Source organism: Phasianus colchicus, chromosome 9 (assembly GCF_987193195.1).
Source record: "Phasianus colchicus chromosome 9, bPhaCol1.hap1.1, whole genome shotgun sequence".
Classification (NCBI taxonomy): domain Eukaryota; kingdom Metazoa; phylum Chordata; class Aves; order Galliformes; family Phasianidae; genus Phasianus; species Phasianus colchicus.
The window spans coordinates 8,554,963-8,576,864 of record NC_143444.1 but is presented as its reverse complement, the minus strand read 5'-3'; the positions used below and the strand labels follow the sequence as shown (position 1 = coordinate 8,576,864).

At 40.7% G+C, this 21,902-nt stretch overlaps 1 protein-coding gene and 1 long non-coding RNA gene across 2 annotated transcripts in view; both read right to left on the bottom strand.

Moving 5' to 3' along the window:
- Positions 1–1,134: 1,134 nt before the first annotated feature.
- NTMT2 (N-terminal Xaa-Pro-Lys N-methyltransferase 2) lies at positions 1,135–20,301 on the bottom strand. Its single transcript, XM_031595671.2, has 4 exons — positions 19,929–20,301; positions 13,132–13,307; positions 7,079–7,328; positions 1,135–3,567 (listed from the first exon to the last, which is right to left on the bottom strand). The coding sequence occupies exons 1-4, from the start codon at positions 20,167–20,169 to the stop codon at positions 3,293–3,295; spliced, it is 942 nt and encodes a 313-aa protein (XP_031451531.1). The 5' UTR covers positions 20,170–20,301; the 3' UTR covers positions 1,135–3,292.
- The window catches only part of LOC149916804 (uncharacterized), a 34,906-nt gene continuing 14,192 nt past the window's right edge, over positions 1,189–21,902 (bottom strand). The window contains exon 3 of the long non-coding RNA XR_016469109.1: positions 1,189–1,222. This is a non-coding gene — a long non-coding RNA (uncharacterized LOC149916804). The remainder of the gene's footprint in view (positions 1,223–21,902) is intronic.

The following is a 21,902-nucleotide window of genomic DNA, read 5'->3' as shown; positions in this document are numbered from 1 at the left end:
TTATGAAGAGTTTTGGCAGTGGCATGGCAGAAGTAAGCTTTAGCGTGCCTTAGCTAAGAGACTGCTCAAGTAGTTTGCCTGGGAGTAATATCTGATTGAATGACTAACTTGTTAATTCATTAATTACCCATCAGTGGTGAACTATGGTGTGAGCTTGCAGAATCCTGAGTGTTCTGTGAAACTCGCTTCAGCTAGGGTACTGATATTGGATTAAATTCCTCTTCCTGTTGAGATCAGGAGCAAGTACTTGAATGAACACCAAACAAATGGGATTCAAACTCCCACTGCAAACTGATAAGCTAAAGATTTAAATGCATGTTTTAAATAAACTGGAAGTTAAGGCAGAGCAACTGAGTTCTTATCCAGTGTTTGAACACCAAAGAGCAACCGATGCATGGATGGTTTCTAAGCAAGCTTTGAAATTTGTGATTCATTATTATTATTATTACATTCTACAGTAAAATCCAGAGAGGCCAGAACTTTTAAACCAAGAATGGCCCTTACCCAAATTCATGAACTTTTTAAGAGTGTAACACCGCCTACAGCGGTTAGCTGTGAATTTTTGAATTAAAATATACTTGGAAAAGGAGGAAAACAAAATATTATTCTGTCACAAGCAATCCCATGCATCTGTGCCCCTGGGGGGCTTGTGTTTCTTTACTCTTGAGGTTCATTATGTCACCAGAAAAGCTTTAATATTTTACTGTGGAAGCAACATAGCCATGAAACATTAATTTTCTGGAATGTGGTAACCATGAAATATGCTTTTTTCTACTAAGTTAAGACTTTACTTGGCTCCGTTCTCCATTAACTATTAACATAGTTAAAATAACTAATTTTCATTACATGTTTGTGCACATATAGTCTAGAAATTAAAATAGGAGAGATGTACAAAATACAGTAAGAACTTTTTTACTTTGAAAAATCTATTTCACTGATAGTGATACCATACATTCATATTCTATCTCTTGTTCTAACCACTTTTTATGTGGTATCCATCTTAGGACAGCACTCCTCTGGTGTGTAAGTGAACAGCTGATGTATTCTGCACAATAACAGCTGGCAGCTACAATTTAGAGTTGTATAAAATTCTTTACCTCCCTATTTCCACAATGCTGTTCTCTTGTCATTGAAGTGACCAACATCATTCAGATAAGCCTGGCACAGACATGAGGATTTCCAGTAGTTCCCGGGTATTCTGCACCATGGCAGAAGTTTCTGGCTGGAAGAAAAAATGATGTAGAACCAATTAATTTGTAATGCATGTCTAGATCTTTTAAATATTTGTCTGTTATTGCTAATGAGTATAGCTAACTGTAGGACTGATGCTTCTTTCCTGTAAAACAAATGACTGGTTTTCCTTCAAATTTCTGCACATATTTGTATTCACCCAATGATCGCACCAGCTTTTAACTGGTGCTAAAATGGAATGAAAGAATTGTAGTGGTTAAATGGGAATTAAAAGCCCTTATTCCAATTCCAGAACAAAAATTTTCACCTAGTGTTTTTAGCATCGTATGTTACATTTGCAATCATTACCACTTGATTCAAATGGAAGAATTAGCCAAGACATTCCAGAAGAATCTGCATCGTGGGAGCCATAGATTCCTATGTTATATGACATGCCATTCTGTTCAACAATCACCAGAGTTGTTATTACTTAATGCTACAATTAGTGATGGCACATAAAAAAAAAAAAAAACAACACAATTACTGGATAAGATTTGACAGCAGGAAGCCCTATGCCATAAATTGGAAATTCTCAACATGTGCATTCATATTGCTAGAGAAGATGAGCTACACAATCCAACTGACAAGTTCCATGTTGTCCCTTGTTGTCTTTGGGCTTCTACGTGAGTTCATCTAACACAGATGATTATATTTGACAAAGATAATTATGCATACAGCCACGTGGAAGATGTTTTGTAGAACCTTTTCCATCTGAACATGGATGTTTGTCATAACGCAATTTTTAAAAAAGCCCAGTAAGTTGTTCCAGAATTGCAGGTGAATAAAACAAGACAAAAATTCTGAAAGAGTCAGAACAGTCCATTCTTACATTTTCAATAAGCCATATTTCATTTACATTTTTTGTTGCATTATAATAACAAACATTTAAAATGTAAATTATTTTAGAAGTTTAACTCAATGGGAATATTTGATTTTGTCCATATTTCTCATTAGGACTATTTCTGACTATTTTCAAACAAAAACCAAAATTGTCTCTTCTTGCACTCATTCAGAATGAAGCAGAATATCAAATTCTGAAAATCTTTGCAAAAGGAACTCTGTCCTCCCACAGTACTTTCTGTGCCTGTATGAAAGGGACAAGAAGCTCAATGTGTAATTTCTGTGAGCTCTAAGACGACGGTATGTGTGTTAGCATTGTCAAATCCAGGCTTATACAGCTGTTGTTTGGATATAAATCATAGATGCTTTTGGGTTACTAACACCCTCTGCAATTTAGTACAGTTGTTAATTAATACAATACTGTATTAGTTCTTTTTGCATACTAACTATTAACACCCCATGAAATCCCATTAGCTCTGCATATGGTGCCAGATTTGTTCTGAATGTGGGAAAGAAAGAAATTTACAGTGGTATGAATAATAAAGAGATGCTTTCAAGTGGTTTCCACTGTGAACATTTTGAATAAACATTTTCCAGAAAGTGGATTGTGGGGCAATCTTTGCACAAATTTTCAAAGCAAACATGCTTATATGTCATATAATCTTTTCCCTGGAGCGTGAATATCCTTATGCACCACTATTGTTATACAGCAGAAACATAAGCAAGGTAGGTTAGGTCTTCCAGAAGTTATTTGAATATTTTGCTTCAGTGATCTGACAGATTCTTTTTAACTTCCAGGAAAATATAGTTGCCAGTGAAAAACAGGCTTATTTGTTAACCCCTCATACAAAGCACTCTAAAACATATAAGCCACTACAGAAACTTCAGACCTAATTATTTTCTACTTAGTTTGAGTTTTGTTGTAGTATTGGCTCTTGAATGAAAGAGAAATCTGACAAGGAGCTGTCGGAAAGTCTTTTAAAAAAGTAAAGCAGGCAGGATTTAGAAGCAGACTATTGCCTGGAGAAGCTGGCTCAATTGTAATTCTCTCTGGATCCTTCAGAAGTTGCTGCCTTAGAATTACAGTGGTAGCAGTACATAGCTAGTAGTATTCTAGCAGGTGCTTTTCTTCCCCTTTGTCCTCCCCAGCCCTGTCATTCATCCGTAGTCCAGCCTTTGCTGCCACTATGCAATCAGTCCAGTCTTTGCTGCCATTATGCAATCAGGAATGGGCAGGGCGTTTCTGCATGGCCAACATCCAGACAGGGACACATTGCTCAGGGAATCCCTCCTGCCTCTCCTCTTGCAGGATGATGAGTCCACTCATTTCAATGAGGCTGCGGAGGATGTTCAGGTCTCGGATCACACTACTGTCCAGACAATCCAGGATACAGCCCTCCCTTGCTACATTGTCCTTGAGAATGATAACACCATTATCCTTCAAGCCTTTCTGGCACCGGATGAGAAACTTCAGGAGATCTTTATCTGTCAGACATCCTACAGGTGAAAAGATGGAAAGTAGATCACTATTAACCATTCATACAGACTCCTTCTGAACATATCATAACGGTGCCTTGATTTGATTCTCCATATCCCTTTTATTGCTGGGATACTTCTAGAACTGCCAGATTTCAGAATGAAAACCTGAGCAAATCAATAAGACCATCAGTTACAAACTCAAATCGATATTTGTGATCATATTCATAGCAGCAACAGATGTGGACAGAAGTCAATGGGAATAGTGGAGAAAATAGTGGGTGCTGAAGGGTTCTTTAATCTGGTGGTTAAAAATCATAATAAGAATCACTGGCAGGAAGCTGGGACCAAACAAATTCAAACTGGAAATAAGAGAAATGTTTTAACAGTGCAAGAAACTACCGATCGGAAGCAACCAACAGAAGTGGAGGACTTACCACCTCTTGAAGTTCTCAAATCTAGTGCGACTGACTTCCTCAAGATAAAGTTTTAATTGAACACAAACCATTCAGTACAAGCATAAAACAATGGAATATAACAGCAAGTGATACAGAATAGGTCAAATTAGATAATCTAACAATTGCTTCTGGCTTTTTATGCTACAAATTTCTATATACATCCACCAAAGCAGCTGTGGATTACAACCAAATTGCCAAATAAACTCTGTATTACTCCATACTGTTCTGATTTCTGCATATACCATATATGTATTTAAATACAGTAACTTTTAATACATTATTGAGATTGTGCTTTCTGTTATTCCTTCTCAAAGATCAATAATTCTGTTAACATCAAGAGAGTGGGGCTCAGAGAAGAACAAAATGAGAACCCACATATGAAACCTATTTAAAATGAATTAACAAGGGCAGGTAGTCAAAAACTGAATGAAAAACTCAAAAAAGTTGCTTGTAATTTCTAGTCAAAATATTTAATTTTCTTCATGGTAGATCTAAACTTTTATAAATGCAAGCTGTCATTTCAAAACCACATTTTGATATAGCTTGTCAGTTGTGTTTTTTTTTTTTTTAACTACTTCCCTCTCACTAAAGAAAAAAAAGACTCAGAACCAAAAACTGAATACCTTCCAAACTGTAGGAAAACTGCAATTTCAGTTTGAAATTTAAAGTTTCATTTTTATTTCTTCGAAAAGAAAGAGTCTGAGCTGATTTAATTATGTATATGTGAAACAAATCAAGATTGCACGGGCTAGATTCTTTGAAGCATTTGGTTGCTCTTAACTTAGTTTTTAGCCCAGTTTCCTCCTCAAAAAATGACATGATCTTCCTTGCATTGCTAACTGCCAGTTAGTCCTGCTCCATTCTACCAAGAAGCGTTGAGCTTGTTGGCATTTTTCATCCAAATTCAAGGTAGTGGTAGAAGCTTGGTTAATACTTGAGATCACTATCTAGGTCACAGCAATTGATGGCTGAAAGGTGGAAGGAGATTCTACTCGACAAAAGGCATATGCTGCTTCTGCCATTGATAACACAAAAGTAATAAGCACAAATCCGGACAAGCCTTCATTCATTCTGTCTCACATTGCCATGGGTTTGTTCATGAGATGAGAGCAATGATTGACTATTCAAAAAGAACAAGAACAAAGGGAAATGATACTGTTCTGAAGCAACTTGCTTGTATAGCTACAGAGGAATAGCCTATTCTAAGACCAATCTCATTACCTTTTAAGACTATGTATAAAGGACAAGTAACTGCTCCTAAGATCTCCCGTACTAATCTTTCTGCCTTTGCCCAGCAAGAAGGCATTCCCAGTGTTTTGACATGGAGTTGTTCAAGCCTTCTCTTGTGCTTTAGAATAATGAGTCCTGCCCACTGAAACTGCACAAGGGACACTGCAGCAGTAAAGGTTTTAAAAAACAGCATGGAAAATATCTACTAAAAATGGTATTTCTGACTGATTGAGACAGGAGAATGAAAAATTGACTTTTCAGGTCACCTTCAATTCACTTCTCCTGTAGCTGTACGAATATTCTGTTCACTTACAGCCTTACAACACTTCTCACGCAAGGATCACTGCACACTTCACAAAAGTAATTAATTCTCATACCATTGCTTTAAGTAGGAGGGAAAAAAAATTTGGAACAAGGAACAGAGCCCATATTGTCTAATTGCCTGTCTGCTGCTCTTAGTGCTGCAGTGCATTCACTGAGTGACTGCAGGAGAGGACACATTTGTTATTTGGGAAGGAGTTGCTTTGGGACATAGCTAAATGAACCAATTTGATGAGTATTAGTGTATGCAACAGACACAGTCATCTGCTGATAGGTTTTGATGATTTCACCATGCTTTTTTCACAGCTTATTTCCTGAAATTTTCCCAAGTCTCAGTAAACTATCATAAGATTCAGAAATACCCCTGAGAACATCGGTATGAAGGAGGGACACTCACTGGCAGAGGCTAAGAAAGGACTAAAGGGGATATCCCTGAAGGGGCACTTAGCCTAATGGGTTCTATGTGCAAGGGGTATATGACATGCCAGGGATTCCCACAAGATCTTTGCAGGAAATGTCCAACAGGATGCCAAGCTACAATGCAGAAGTGGTGAATCGTGGGTGGAAAGTGACTTCTGGCAAAGAACCAAAGGAAAATATCCTTAAATGCAGGTACAGTCAATCTTGTAAGCAAAAAAAACAAAACAAAAACAACCCTACCACTCATCCTGCATCCAAATGCAGGGGCTGCCCTATCTGCAAAGGGGCAAAGATGTCTCGAAAGGGCTCTTCTTCCTTGTGAGACTGCGTGGCTGTCTGGAGTACCTGATGACTCATGAAAAATATGGGCAAAGGTGTGTCCAGAATTGGCTAATATTCAATAGGCCAGGAATGAATGTCATACAATTCTCTCACGCATGTTTTTTTCTGGTAGGCAAGCTTAATCCTCACATATCAGTACTGCCACAGCATTACAGTCTTTCTCCCACCACATGCCAAATGCAGAGGTGTTGATAGATCATTGCACACAAATGAGGTCAATTTATCTGTCCGTAATATTGGTAGCTATGAGGGAGGGAGGATTCCTGCTCAATATATAAGGCCCATATATATATATAGCCTACTCCCCCATTACACTATAGTATGCAAGCTGCTCCTGGTACATGTACCTTCCTCCAGTACATGGCCTGGAAAAAAACCATCTTGATCTGTACGCACTGTGCACATGGCTGGGGAGAACTCCCAGAAATCTACTGCAAGATTATTTTTTTCCCTGAGCTGACAGAGAAACATGACAAGTTTAAGAAGATATGGACTGTGGGACTGCCTGACTCCACAGAAAAGCTTTAGTACTGCAGGAGTTTCTTTTCTCTTGTTTTCTACTTGCTTGTCCTGGCTGCTATGGGACCAGGCACTAGAAGTGAATGAAGGCAGAACCTTGTGCTTCCAGCACTTGTCAGTCTTGGCCTGGCATCAAAGATTTGATAATCTCTTTTTACAGCTGCACCATTCTTCTAACAGTAACTTCAGCACAGGCTGTGTAGTTCTGAGATGCTGGGCTGGATGAATTGTGCTGAACTAACCTGAAACCCACTGAATCCAGATGACATCATATCTTTGTGGGGCTGGAGTGAATTCCTGGAGGCTTTTGCAATAATACATTTCTACTCTGTCCTCCTCGCCCTGCAGGTAGTTCGGGACCTCAGCCAGGAAATTTTCCATCATATCCACCAGTTCCACACTCTTGAAAATTGGTAACAGGACATGCTTGCTGATCCGACCTATCCCAGAGCCACAGTCCAGGGCACGGTTGGTGCCAGCTTTCCCCGCCCCCTGTGAAACACAAGAAAATCATTTGAAATCTGAAAAAATACTACCTGATAGATCACAGCAACTGTGTTACCAGCTATGGCCTTTTGTCCACCAAGCTTAGTATCTTGTCTCTTTACTTGTTCAGGGCAGTTGGTGAGAACTCTGAGCGCTATCAGTACACCTTAGGATAGCTATTAAGCTGCTACGCTGCATTCCCAGATAAGGTCTGGATGCATTTTTCCTCCATAATTACCTTCCATAGCTGGGAGCAGAATCCAGTGACCTGCAGAACCTCACACTGAGCATCCAAGCCAGTAAGTAAGAGAAGACAAACCTCCCCTTGTGCTCCAGCTGGCACACACTATCCCACCCCTGAGCTGACATTGTCTGCACGAAGCTCTCCTCCTCAACACCCAGCACTTCAGATCTCCAGCAGCCACCACTTATTTGGAGATGCAAAACATAAAGGCTGCAGCTGATAGGATTTCTTCATTGCAGCCCTGCATTTATTGCTGTTTTTGCTTGATGTAAGAAGAGAATATTTCACAAATTCCTAGCTCTCTTAGAAGAACCACTGGTCTTCACAAAGTCATTCCAACTCCAACGGTCATGTATTTCTATCTTACAGTTAACTGCATGACTGGGTCAGTCTTATTAAATTCTGAACCCAGTGAAGACTCAATAAAAGAATAAGCATATACCAAACACTGCACACAAGAAAAAGATATTCTGTGCTCCACAAGTTATAACGTGACCATGGACATCTCTGCAGAGACAGAGCGTCCTTGTGATCTGAGTGCAACTTTCAAAACAAGTTGTGTTTGAACGAAGATCTTGGAGACTTAGCTAACTTACAATAACACAAAAGTTTGGACTGGAGCATACTCAGAATTTCTTCTTTAAACATAGAGACAAGTAAAATCTACTCAGTCATCTTGCTTAACTGCTCTTTTTATTCCTAGAGATCAGACAAGAAAAAACTGTGGCACAAAGGATACATCTGTGAGAAAATAATGAGTTACTGTAAAAGGATCTTCATAATGAAAGCTGTATTTCACTCCTAAAGCTTCCATTCTAGCTATAAAAAGGCTCTTAAGAGCGTGCTGCTGTTGTGTAAAACAGAAAATTTAAGTCTGTACAGGCACTGGCCATGGAATTGGAGCTCCCCTGGCCAAAGTTATCTGTTAAACAAATATATTAAAAGCAAATGTAAACAGCTTTTCACTGTCCCTGGAAGTGAGAGCTGAAGCAAAACCTATGGGCCAAAGTCCCTGCTACAACTTCAGTGCTCTTAAATGAAGTAAGTCCAGGAAGAGTCTAGCTCTTTCTGCTTACTTGGAGACACCCCCCCCCCCCCCATGTAATGACTAAGCATAAATCATATAACTCACTGCTTTTTTGGCCTTGCTTCAGTGGGTAATTCAGTAGATTATTAAGGTCAAAGGACAGTACTGTCAGTGACATGACTATGAATAGCTCAGCTGAACATCTACAGTTACATGGAGTAACTGTAGAAAGAGCACAAGGACCTGAAAGGCTCTCACCAGCCTCTGGAGCTGCTGGTCCCAATTTGTATACCTAAGAAGATTAATCTCCTGATGTGTGCAAGAGTCCACAAGCCTTCAGCCCTATTGGACTCTGGAGACGACCTGTTTGTAGTTAGCCAGAAAATGTGAGCTATTCTTCATTCACGGGCTGCACTTAGGAGTGTGTGGCTTTTACTGAGGACCAGACTAAGCTGTAGCAGAGAGTTCATGAGAAGAGAAGGAACTGTGTCTTTACAAGGTCAATTTCCATACTGTTTGATGGCAGATACACATAGACCTAAGTTGATGCAATTAACTACAACGCTTCAAGAATGCTGCTGAGAAAGCAGGAATCGTTTACTAAAAAAGCTAGAAAAATTAGTCTAAAAGCCATACAACTTCTCTGACTTTGATACCTGTGTTTCAGAGAACCTATAATCACAGTACCTTACCAAAAATTGGGAATTCATCTCCTATGAGATGCGTCACAGCAAAAACCTGTGTGATGACATCTTCATTTACCATCAGGAAGGAAAGGAAACAATCATGAGAGCTGAGGCTCAACCCCACACTTTACTGACAGGGAGCAAGAGTACCAGGCAGTCAGACGAGAAGCCCTGCAAAGCACCACAGCACTGTTTGCAATGAAAATGTTGACATAATTCCATGTTCAGCTAATATATTTTCAGTTTGGGAGTGCTCGGAGCTTTGACAGGGTATTAACATTTTCTTTGGAAGGCAATCATTTTCCCAAAAGCCTAATTGAGTTGAAAACTGGACTTCTTATTTAAAGAAATAGCGTAAGTGAAAAATTTAAGCCAGAGCAGGCTTCAAAATTTAAGATTGACTGCTTCTCTGCTTACATGCTTCCTGTTACTCTGAATCACTGTCATTGAGGACATGTACACACCCAAATGTTCTGCTGTAGAACTGAATAAGGCACTCATGAAAAGTTCATTAGGTATAAAAGATCTGTGGCATATGTTTTTGATGGTGCTACTTCAGGTCTTGGAAGGGCAGGAAAGCAGTATAGATATGAAGGGAAAACAAAGAAACCACAGTTCAATAAATAGTTAAAAAACAGTTTTCTTTCTAAATTATTTATATAAATATCAGGCCTTGAACAAAATCTTTTCCATCTCCCTGATCAAACAGAAGAAAAATCACTTTCTAGAAACTTTTCATTCAGCAGGTCACCAATTAGACAGCTGAACCAAGGGCAAGACAGGGCAAAAAGGAAGACAGTTTTTGGGGGTAGAAGGAGAACTGTAAGGACAATGTAATCCCCATCTGTACTATTTCACACACCTGTAGATCATGAATGTTCCTGAATTAATGGTTCTTTGTTTCTTTTTTTTTTTAAAAAAAAGATTACCTCTGGATTAGCACTTGAAAACATGGTGTCTGTATGGACATCAGAGCTTGAATTGGCATGAATACATTGCCATAAACATGCAATGGTATAGCTCTGCTGATAACCCTTCAAGTATGACTGCACCAAAGACAACCTATAGCTTGTCCATATAGCGCTGCTGGCTCACGTTCTAACTCAAATGTTGCTCTTGGTTTGAGTTCTGCCCACACACACATAAAACCTCTTAACTTGAGCACAGTGGTACTTTTAACTCAGTTTGACTCGCCTGGGCAGGAGACAGGCTAAAATATAAGTGAAGTCCTTAGTTTTCTACTGCCTTTTTGCAATTCCTTCCATACACCCAGGCAAGATAAATTCTACCACGGTAAGGAAATCTGTAGCTCAGTTTACAGTGGTGCTAAAAAACATGTTAAGAAATGCCATACACGAAGGTATGCAACATCAGTCATGGAAGGGAAATGTCACTGTGTGGCATTTCCACACCAGCCAAACTAACTGAAGGGTAATTTGAGTGGAACTGGGCAACTGTTTTTTAAGGAGCACTAGATCTGCCAAAAAAAAAGTTTTGGAAGAAGAAAATTCTGTGATATTGATACCTCAAATCTAGAGAACGGTTTTAGCCAAGAAACATGGGAAAGAATGTTGAAAATGTTAAGATATTTCTTTTTGACTGCATTCAAGGAAAAAAAATAACTTGTCAACTTTTCATTTCTAAACAGCATTTTTCATTTTGGAACTGACATATCTTAACAGGAAAAAAAAATCAGAGGGCAAAACAATCAAAAACCTAAATTAAATATGTACAGTTGATCTGAGACTTATTTCCTTTTCTGATTTTGTTAAACTTTTTTTAAAAAAAGCATAGCTTATGTTTGGGTCAACAAATTGTTTTCTTCTACTTTGATTGCCTTATTGGTAAAAAAAAAAATTCAGAGACAAACTTGGGAAGATGTGGCTCAGATTAGCTATACAATAAGGTCACTACTACAGAAAGCCTGTAAATATCTGATCAAGTAGGATTCAAGTTGCAGTAGTAAGGAAGGAAAATAAACCATAAGTAAAACAACTAATTGACTGTATCTTGAGAGAGGACAAGCTGGAATAAACTAAATCAGAATTAGCAAAACATGCAGATTCCTTTCTCTAATATTTTTTTCCTTGTTTGATATTGGCCATTCAGAATATCCTTTCTATCCCTGGCTAATAATAGGAGTAGAAGCTCTGCTCTGGAGTATTTTGTATCTGTCATCACACCTGATGCATTGGGTATGATTCCTCTTTGGCATGTGAAACTCTGCTACAGACTGTACTTCTTTCCTTTTCAGGTCTTGGAGATGAGAAAGCTTAACAGTGTGATATAAACTCGCTGTTCAGGAAACTGAATCTGTATGATGTCTAGGAAGCGTGAAATCTTTCCCTGAAGACAGGCTTGTCCACCATGTGAATTCCAAAAATCCTTAAAAAAAGGCATGTAAAGTTTAAGGGATATGCCTGGAGCTGGCTCTAAGTTTACAAGTTATGTTTCGTTTTTACTGAAATCACCACTTTACTATCGTTCATCTTCTGAATTTCCTTTGTTTTCTTATTTTGTAAGAAACCGAATACAGTGAGGCCTTGAAATGTTGTGAAGTTGCTTTACAAAAATCTTACAGACACAGCCTTAAAATGCTGTGAAGGCATCAATATAAAAGACCATGAATAAAAATAAAGTCGCTGTTCACTCAGGTAATTGTGCTTTGCTGGCATACTGTCCCAACAGTCTATCATACACAGTGAACTCTGCCATCAGTTGCTCTTCACTGCTAGACAGGATTTCTATCTGTTGTTAAACCACACTTATTTTTCATCCAAATCCAATTTAACTGTGGCCTCTTTTTTTTTATACACAACATCTCATTAACTTATTGAGCTTTTTTCCACAATAGGTCATTAAGGCTAAAAAAGAAGTCATCTAGTTAAGCAAAATTTGTACATTTGAGTAGAAAATGAAAGCTTTATGGTAGCATCATGTAGAACTTCTAATTTCACGAGTAGGAAAATCTATGAAATTCAGTTCCCTGTAACTTTGTGGGTTCTTTAGCATCTAACATAGTCGTTGAGCTAATTCAGCAGGCTTCTTATCCCCAGGAAGTTGGAAAACCTTTGGGCCAAACTTTAAAAAAAAAAAAAAAAAAAAAAGATTCCTAACAACACACTTAGACATCAATGGGTTTTCCAGAAACCCAAATGCCAAAGAGAAACTGCTATTTTAATTGCTGCTAAAATCCCACTTTGCATCTCTTTGCATCTCAAGTCAAAGCAAACCTTTGAAGATTCTTACAGACCTTTAAAGATCCGCCTTCAAAGGTCAACGATGATACTGCAGCAATCAGGAAATCATATTTTTACTAACAGGTAGCTTATTCTACATACTGCTAACACAGAGGGGAAAGAGGATTGTATTTTCTTGCAGCATTCTCAGAAGATAGATATCTATAAATAGGCAAAACAGAACCTTGGCATCTTGTCTCAGCCACTTTCCCAAATGGAATGCAGGAATTTGCACAAATCTCCCGTTGACGCTAGCAAGGATTTTATAATGAAAAGTCTCAGCACTACACTGAGAATTAATCTCCCACCCAAGCTAAGTTTGTGCTATCCTTGCACAATCCTCTTTGCAGCTTCAGAGTGTAAGAAAAGATGCAAAACAGGTAAACAACAACATACAGCCAAGCAAAATGTATATTCATGATGATGCATGACCTGGCAGAATGCATGTAAATAGTATGTTCCTGGGCCCCATCACAGTCAATTACAACATGAGCATCATGCATATGAAATATGACATATGGTGCCATTTAAAATAAATGTGACTGGGCATGCTGCATGTCATTTATGACACATCACTACTGTCTCTTGCAGAAGATGGGATTAAATGACTCACCCCAACAAACTTCCTGAGAAACTCCCTGGAGGATTCAATGTCTATATTGGAGAGCTCAATGTAGTCTCCCATCATGCCCTCTTCTGTGGCTGGTACCTCCTGGTAGAAGTGTTTGGCCCTGGCGTAGAACTGCATCTCCCCATTGATAACTTGACTTGTTAAAGCGTAAAGTTTCACTGCAAGCAGATAAATCATTATTTTATTGTTAATGACACATATTTCTGGGTTAGTTAATTGTTCTGGAGGCATGGTGATGAAAGTCTATGAATCTAAGCTGAGCCTCCAAATGAACAAACCTCTGTTTCCAAAGCTGAGGTGGAAGGAAAGCTGCTGGATTTAATCCTGCAAGGCTCTGAAGGGACACAGCAGCCCTTGAATATATTCTGTGCCTGCCACACTCAGAACTCATTTGTCATTACACAGTACGCTTTCACATTGGTGAAAAATCATTCCAGATTTGAAGATGAACATTAATACCAAAGAGAGCAGTGGGATTAGTTTACCCCCAGAAAAGCTGTGGGCAGTGTTTATTGCTGTTCGCAGTCACCACTTCCGCTGTCACAAACCTAACAGCTCCTTACAGCCTGCAGATTGCCATATATACTTTCTAGCCATCAACAGCTGCACAGAGAGTGCACTAAGAGGAGTCTGAATGAATGAGGCACTTGATTTGGTTTATTTTTAGTGACACTGTAAAGTCTGGGGCACTGTAAGTAAGCCGAACCAAGGAGCAGATGGCAATCTCAGGCCTAAATGACTATACAGCAGGGAGACCATTTAGAAACAGAGTCCTAAATTTTCTCCTGTCACAGGTCAAGATAATCAGCGGGTTGGAAAGCTCCTGTGTGCCAGGGGGTTGGGTCTTTCCTTTCATTGCTCTGCTATTTTGATGGTAATAATAGCAATCCTAAGTCTGAGGCCACTCATTTCAATCAGAACCTGTTTTGTATGGTTTAAGATAATTCTTCCCCATTCTGTGAAGAACTGAGATTATGCTCTGCATCTAAGTTTTTCCATACTTGAAATGCACTGGTATATCAAAAGTAGTTGTGTTATATCTCAAAAGTTCAAATTAGGGCAGACTAGAAACTGTTTGTTGGGAAACAAGCTATCCTGCTGTCTCATGCACATACAAGCATACAGGTGCTTGTCCACATGCACAGCTATTCCCAGCCAGGCCTTCCAACAAAAACGCAACTACAAGCCTGCATGTGAAAGCTAAGCAGTAAGGAGAGATGGAGTCACACTGGGAATGATTCTGCAAGCACCACTTTGCATTGTGACACCACCTCCACTGCAGATGTGCAGCATGGCTCAAGGAACTGGAAATGAGCAAGCAACAAATGGCTTTCTGGTTAACAGAGGAAACGGAGATGTCCCTGCAGGCTGTGCAGACAGGGAGCAGTGCCCAGTTGCTGTTCAGTATCTACCTTAACGTGGACTGCATCTTTCAGCTTTCAAACTTCCCAAGGAGCACTGCTGGCAAGGGTCTAACAATGCCATGCCTTGCTCACACTGCCTGCAGAAAAGGAATTATGCCCTCCATGTGCAGGATGAGAGTTAGGCCAGGGACCTGAACATAAGCCTGGAATGTATTTATGGAAGGCAAGCAAGCTCAGCAGGGAATGATAAGTGTATGCCTGCCCATCCCCAGCAGGAGAATGACATTTTGGCGGCAAATGAGAGGGGACAAAGGAAGTAGGATGGGGAATAATTACCACCAAGGACCACTCGGAACAGAATAGTGCTATTGGGTTACACATCAGCAGCATGCCCGGCATATCCTTCATCCAACAAAAGCAGCATTACCAGCCCCTCTTGTCATCACCTGCTTAAGTCAACTGCCGAACGGATACTATTAAAGCTTTAATCCATTACACATTTATGTTATGCCTGAGAAATTTATACCACAAGAAGCACTGAGCCCAGCAAGGGTCAAAACCTGGGAGTTTTACACACTCCACTGATTATATTCACATACTCAGAAGAAACCATTTAGCTGAAGAAATTAATATGAAGGAGGTAGGAGCCAATCCACTGTGCAACTTGGCCAGGGAGGCTCCTGGAGCCTGGGAAATAAAGACTCCATTGGCAGTGGAGATTCTTCCAGTAAATGATCTCCATCCTCCCCTGGGAGTGGCACCAGCTTATTTTCTCCAGGTCTCTTTTCTCCATTTCAGATGCCAGTCTGGTGAACAGAACTGAATCTCTGGATGCTTGCTTTACAAGCTCATCTTTATGAGAGCCCAGCAATCATTTCTAGGGTTTGTTTAATGGAACTACCAGGGGACAGAAAGGCATTACAGGACGTCTGCACACTAGGACAGGGTGTTGCAGGCAGCTGGCAGCACAAACAACAAATATTTAGGGTCCATCTACTCAATGCATGAGCTGAACCTAAGGCAACACATGGAGACGATATGCTGCTGTTCAGGATATCAGATCTGTGGCATGTGCTCTCAGATTTCTCACTCAGAACCTGGATCAGACTCACAGGATGCCTGCAGGGATTTGCATGCACACACCAGCTGACTTCAGCTCCTCCCTGGCCAGCTGGGGCCCCACAGCCCTGCCTAACATGCTGGCATTTGAAACCAGCTCTACTCTGAACACTTGAGCGGTTTCTTTACCCAAACCATGCAAAGATTTTTTTGTGCAAGTGCCTCACCTGAGGGCATGCAAGGACACAGGCCTGTACCCAAAGCCTGTCACAGTGACAGAGTCTCAGGCACACAGTACATGATCTATAGATTTCCACCTCTTGCTTCCTCAAGTATTTCTCCTCCGTCTCCTGAATTTGCAACACTGCCAACTCTCCCAACCCACAGCCCAATTTTCCAGACACAACCAATCAAGCTCACCTCTGATCTGCCTTGCAGCTGTGCCTGGCATGCAGGCTCCAGCAGCACGACCAGAGGGAGCAGGAGGTTTGCCAGCTTGCAGGAATCTACCACAAAAGAGAAGTGTGAGGAATCACACGTCCTTGGTGGCAGTTACTGTTGCAGCTCTGCTCTAGCGTGCCTGCCCCTCATCACAGGACCTGTCTAGCCAGAGGCATCTTCCCAATCCACGATCCATGTGGGACTATCTCCAGCATCAGGAAATTAAATACTTGTGAGGTCTGTTACTGATACACAGCCTGATTTCAATGTACTTTGCAAAGCAGGGCATAGACAGGACAGGATAGGATAACAGAGCTGTAAGTCTCACAGAGACTGGGGGGCAGCTTTCACAGACAAGATTTTCAGTGTTAAGTTAGGTGATCTGTAATATTTCAGGTTAGAAACGTGTTTCAAAAAAAAACAAGCAAGCAGAAACATTCTATCATGGTGAACCTGCTGGCAAGACCCCCAAGCAGCAAAGGCTAAAGTGAGCCCACTGGCAAAGCAGGCTGAGCAGACACTGCCTCCCTAAAGGTCACCCCCAGTCAGGAGGTGTTAGCAGTATTCAGTCACAGCAAACAGTCTGAATGCCAAAAAAGAACTGAATGCCATCCCTCAGACTAGACACAGAACATCCACTTAGGTCCTTCTTCCCCCCCAGGTCCAAATTTCTTTCTTTTTTTTAAGGATCAGCTCAAGATTTTGTTGAGCTGCATCTGATCTAAATCTCTAAGGCAATGGGATCCTTAATACATGGATCAGTCACAGTCCCAACCTGCAGCAGACTATTTTACAGTTCTTGGTTGCACAGCTTGCTCAGCTAAATCTCCCTGGCAGAAATAAATGTTGCAAATAATTTTTTTGAAGTTTTTATTTGTGAACATTATTTTGTGGCTCCAACTGCTTTCTGCGAGATATTGAACTAATTCCATTTTGGCTAAGCATCCCTTTCAAATGCAACATCTGCTTTGCGCATCAGTTGAAAAATGGTTATCTGGGTGCAGAGCAAGATTCACCTCTCTGCTGTGGTCTGAGAACTGCTTTATAGAGGCTGAACATCAGCACACCCCCAAAGCAGGCTTCATTTACAGACATGTGCCTCACATATTGAAATATTTGGCTCTTTGGACTAATCATCGGAGTCTTTCACCGCAGATCTCACCCTCCTGGCACCAAGTCCCTCAGCCCCTGGAACCACATGCATAATTTCCAGTATCTGAGTAGCTCTGTTAAAGTCCACTGGGCTTAGAGGCATTCATACACATTTGAGTACACTTGAATCTGGGCCTAAATAAAATGCCTTTTATTTATAAATGTAATTTTTACAGGCTGGGGTGACATGATTCTCTTAGGCCGTGATACCAAATATGATCAGCTCATAGGTAAACTTGCTTAAGTGCTCCCACCAGTGAACCTAGGAAAGGAGGGTGAGGGGATTGTGGAGTTAGCATAGCTTGAAGAAAGTTCTGTACCTTGCTGATCCTGGACTGCAGCAAAAGTTTCAATGTGAGGCCCGATTTCAGTGTTAATCATGGTTAGGGTTAAGCATCCTGTAAAGCGCTCTGCTAGGTCACAGCCTTAGTGTTGTTTTAGTGGTTTAACACTGTTAATTCTGTGTAAGAGATCTCTGGATCTCATCTTGAAATACAGTTAATTTCTGCTCAGTTCCACTCTGAACCGAACTTGAAAATGCCATTCTGCAGATATGTTTGGACTCGCCACATTTGCTCAGCTCCACATCACACAGTGCAGGAACACAGAATAGTCCAGATCAGAAGGCACCTAAGGAGGTTGCTGGTTCAAACTGCTCACAACAGAGACAGAAATGAGGTTCCTCTGGACTTTATTCAAGTCAGTTTTGAAAGCTTGCAGCAATGCAGAACAGCCTCCCCAGGCAACCTTTCCAATGCCCTGACAATCCACAAACACAAGTTTTCCCTTACAGTTACTCTGAACATCTCCAATTTGAATGTATATCCACTGTCTCTTGTCATCTGACCATAGTGAAGAGCTTGGCTCTTCAAATCACTGATAAAGATGTTAAACAGGACAGCTGCCTGTGAACACCATCTCAAGACCAAGTACAACACATTAACCCCGACTTTCTAAGCACAGTGACCCAACTGTTGTTACCCATCTGGTTGTCCACCCATCCACACCATGACATACATGCTGTGAGGATTCTCAGATGTGTCTCCACAGCACATCAGCTACCTCCCGGTGCCTGTCCTTATGCACCCTTTTACTCCATGACAGTTACCATGGCATAATGAATAAACTGCATGTTCACATGTAGGCTGGACTCACAGTACCTCTTCCTTGGGGTCTAACTGATTTGGATACACTGGCAACGAAATGGAAAATTTGAGAGTTGTAATAATGACTCAGAGCATTAAAAATCTGGCAGAGGGACACTTTAGTCTGACAGGTAAACATTTTAGAGAGTTTGTTGGCTGAGAGTGGAAATTCAAATAAAATTCAGACAAGAAATAAAATACGGTTTTAAGAGAGTGAAGCAATTAGACCTGGAAACAGCTTAATTACATACTGATGAGTTCTCAGTCATTTGAAGCCTTTAAGCCAAGTTATTTTTGTCTTCATAAATAAATACTGTGACTCAATCATAAATTACAGGCACGATCTAGAAACCTTTATGTGAAATTTTAAGCTAGATATTCATAACAGTACCTTCTAGCTGTAAAATGTTCTACCAGTACTTACACTAACAGTCACATTGTAGGAAATCCTGCTCAGTTCTTAATATGTTGTGTTTACTTTCAAAATAAATGAAAGAATAACATTGTCATCGACTTCTTGAGATTACATTGACCTATAATTAACTTCCCTTCCTTTCCATTTTTCCTTTAGTTCCACCATTCCCAGCTACCTACCACTAGGGACAGGAGTATTTACCTTGCATGTTTCATTTTAGATAGCTACAGATATCACCATATATGTGAAAAGCCACATCAAAATACTAAGAAAACATGGAAATACTTTCTCTCTCTACAGACTCATGAATTCTAGCATCCTGAGCAGGTACTTACTGGTGTCTGTACAATCTCACAGAATCAGTTAAGGTAACCCACCTACCCACATGGATCTTTCAGTCAGGAAGGACCCCTCAAGAAGCACAGTTTAGCAGGTCAGACACACACAGCCTTCTTAAATTCCTACAGTTCTAACACTGAGGCTGAATACTTCTGCTTAAAAAGTAACAACGATTCAAGTAAAATGTACTTTCTAGGTATCCTGTCCTAGGAAAAAAAAACCAAACCTGGTTCTTAGGGTGAAATTTTCAAGAGAAATTAACATTCCTTTTCCGCACATAAAATACTCTGGCATCCTGTACCTTTCATACATATTTGGCTATAAAGAAATATTTTGGAAGCACTTTCCTCCCAGATAACAAACACTGGTCTGGACAGCCTGCTGCACAGATCTGGATTACAGGGACTTTTGATAAAAAATAAAAATTACTTTTCAAGCATTTGTCCACATCAGTGCATAATATAAAGCTGAGGACAAGTATCAGACAACAGAAAGTAAGGCCTGACAGCTCTGCGACTTTTCAGTTTGTCCTTCCAAGTTCCGAGTAGGTCAATTCATGTTTTATTTAAAGGTGAAAGTATCATCACCCTAAAATCAAACTTCCTTCAGCTCCTGAGGTCTTTCCCATGCCCTCCCTTCCCCCACCAATCTATGGAGTATTTAGGTAGAAAAATAAAACAGGATACTAAATTAGAGGGAGCTGAGAGAGTAACAAATGGTTTAGCTAGACTGTAATCTCTCAAAGCAGGGCTTCTCAAAGCCACTATTTATTGTCACGAGTGCTGCACCCAGCTATCTAATATAACATGCCCCTCCAGAGCATGGCAAAGCACACTCAAACACTCCTGCCCACCAGTTACTCACCCAGGGGAAGAGTTTCCAGCAGATAAAGGTAACACTGAAAGAAGTCATTCTGGATTGCCTTATGCAAGTCAAATGACATGCTGTGGCGACAGAGTTCTTCGTCTGTCTTGTGCCAGCGCGACTTAAAAGCCAGATGTGCTGCTTTATATGCCATGATGATGTTTTTCACAAGTTTAGGCAGCTGTTGTGGCTGGTGCTCTCTGAAGGACCCGTCTTTCTGAAGAGGCAGAGGCAGTGTCATTTAAACTGTGGCAGCGTGCTGTCATTCTATATTGGGGTGTGTGTGTGCAGCAGTGCAGGGGGCGGAGGCGGGCAAGAGGGGAGTGAGAAATGCTGGCTCTTGGCACTTCCTCAGTGTAATCCCTGAAGTGTCGCCCTCTGAAGCAAGCAGGTGCTGGAAAGTGATAAAAACCTCAACCAGGAAATTGCTTAGCCAGGGGAAAAGTATATCTACTTCAAAAAGAGTGCCTTTAGTTCAATTAGACTTTGCCTGATCTATGCAGCCTTCACTTCAAAGAAACTCAGATATTATCCAGGGTCTCCCATCTCTCTCTTTAATCTCACACGGCAATTTTGTTTCTCTGTCTCCCTCTCAGTATCCGTTGGTCTAGGTGAAACCAAGAGGAAGGCCAGAAGATCAGAATGGGGCATGTGTCTCTATACAAATTTGGCACCCTAATAAGCACCAATAATGATTATATATATTATAATAACCTAATAATGATTGCATGTAACAAGAAAACAGCAGGCTTGTAACAATCAGATCAATGCAGTGGAATGGTGATACAGGAGGTGTAATAACAAAGGCACTGGTGCAAATGGAAAGACATTACAAAGGAAAAGTGCCCACCCATCTCTGAAGAACTAGGCTCACAGGGGAAAACACCACAATGTAGAGATCTCTAACCAGAGATACTTCCCCAGTGGCAGTCAGCCCTTAAATGATGTCTAACAGAGGTGCAGCCAGACCCCACCCCTTGCAGTCACTCAGCTTAAGTGCTTTCACCTGTGCTCCCATGACTAGCCACTCCTTTCCCCAGGTGCTCAATCAGTGGTTCAGGCCATGACTCAGCAGTTACCATACAAGGTTCAACATCATACTTTGCCATTTTATACAGCAGGGCAAACCACCCTCTAGCAGTGCAGGCTGCCCAAGTTCATGTAACCTGATTAAATGGTACTGAGCATCTCATCTACAGAGGCTAGCTGCAAGAAACTGCTGTCAGGGAGCCAGCAGGTACAGCCAGGAAAGGGTAAGAGTTTTTTGTTTTAGCTATCAAAATACGTGGAAGAACAAAAAGAGATAAACTGTCCATTGATAAACTTAGACAAATACATTAGCTGGAAAAGAGGAGGAAGTTGAGGCTTTTACAACAGCAAAATTGTAAGAAGAAAGGGAGTAGAGTCAAAAGCTGAAATGCTATTAGGATAGAGAACAGTACATTGCAGAAGGGAGCTGTATGCTCTAAGTGCATTACATCTCAGAGGAGGATCAGCCCCTCAATAAGGATAGATGCACTGCTTCAAAAGTTGTTTGCCACTCAGTAGCTCAGGCACTTGGTGTGGTGCAGCTTCAAGCATCCAGAGCTGCAAAGGTAGTTGTCAAGGAGATGGGGATTTTGTGCTGATGGCACTGACCTCTATGCATTGTGCTTATGAAGGTTTCCTCTTTCAAGCCTTTTCTTCCAGTTGCCTGCAGCATAAGCACACTACAATACAGCAAGGCATGGTGAGAAAGTTGGATGTTTTCAACACAAAAAGCCTCCTACCACATGTCCTGAGCAGTACAGCAATTACCAACAAATGTCTGATCAAGCTTCTGAGCAAGGAGCTTCTGCCAAGAAAAATCTCTAGTATTTGGCTGCACCGCTCTATTTTTTAAAGGGACACTGCCTTTATGAGATGATACTAAGCAGCATTTAGCAAAGCATCAATTAATCACTGGGTATTACTGCCTGTTTTATTTCTTCAGTT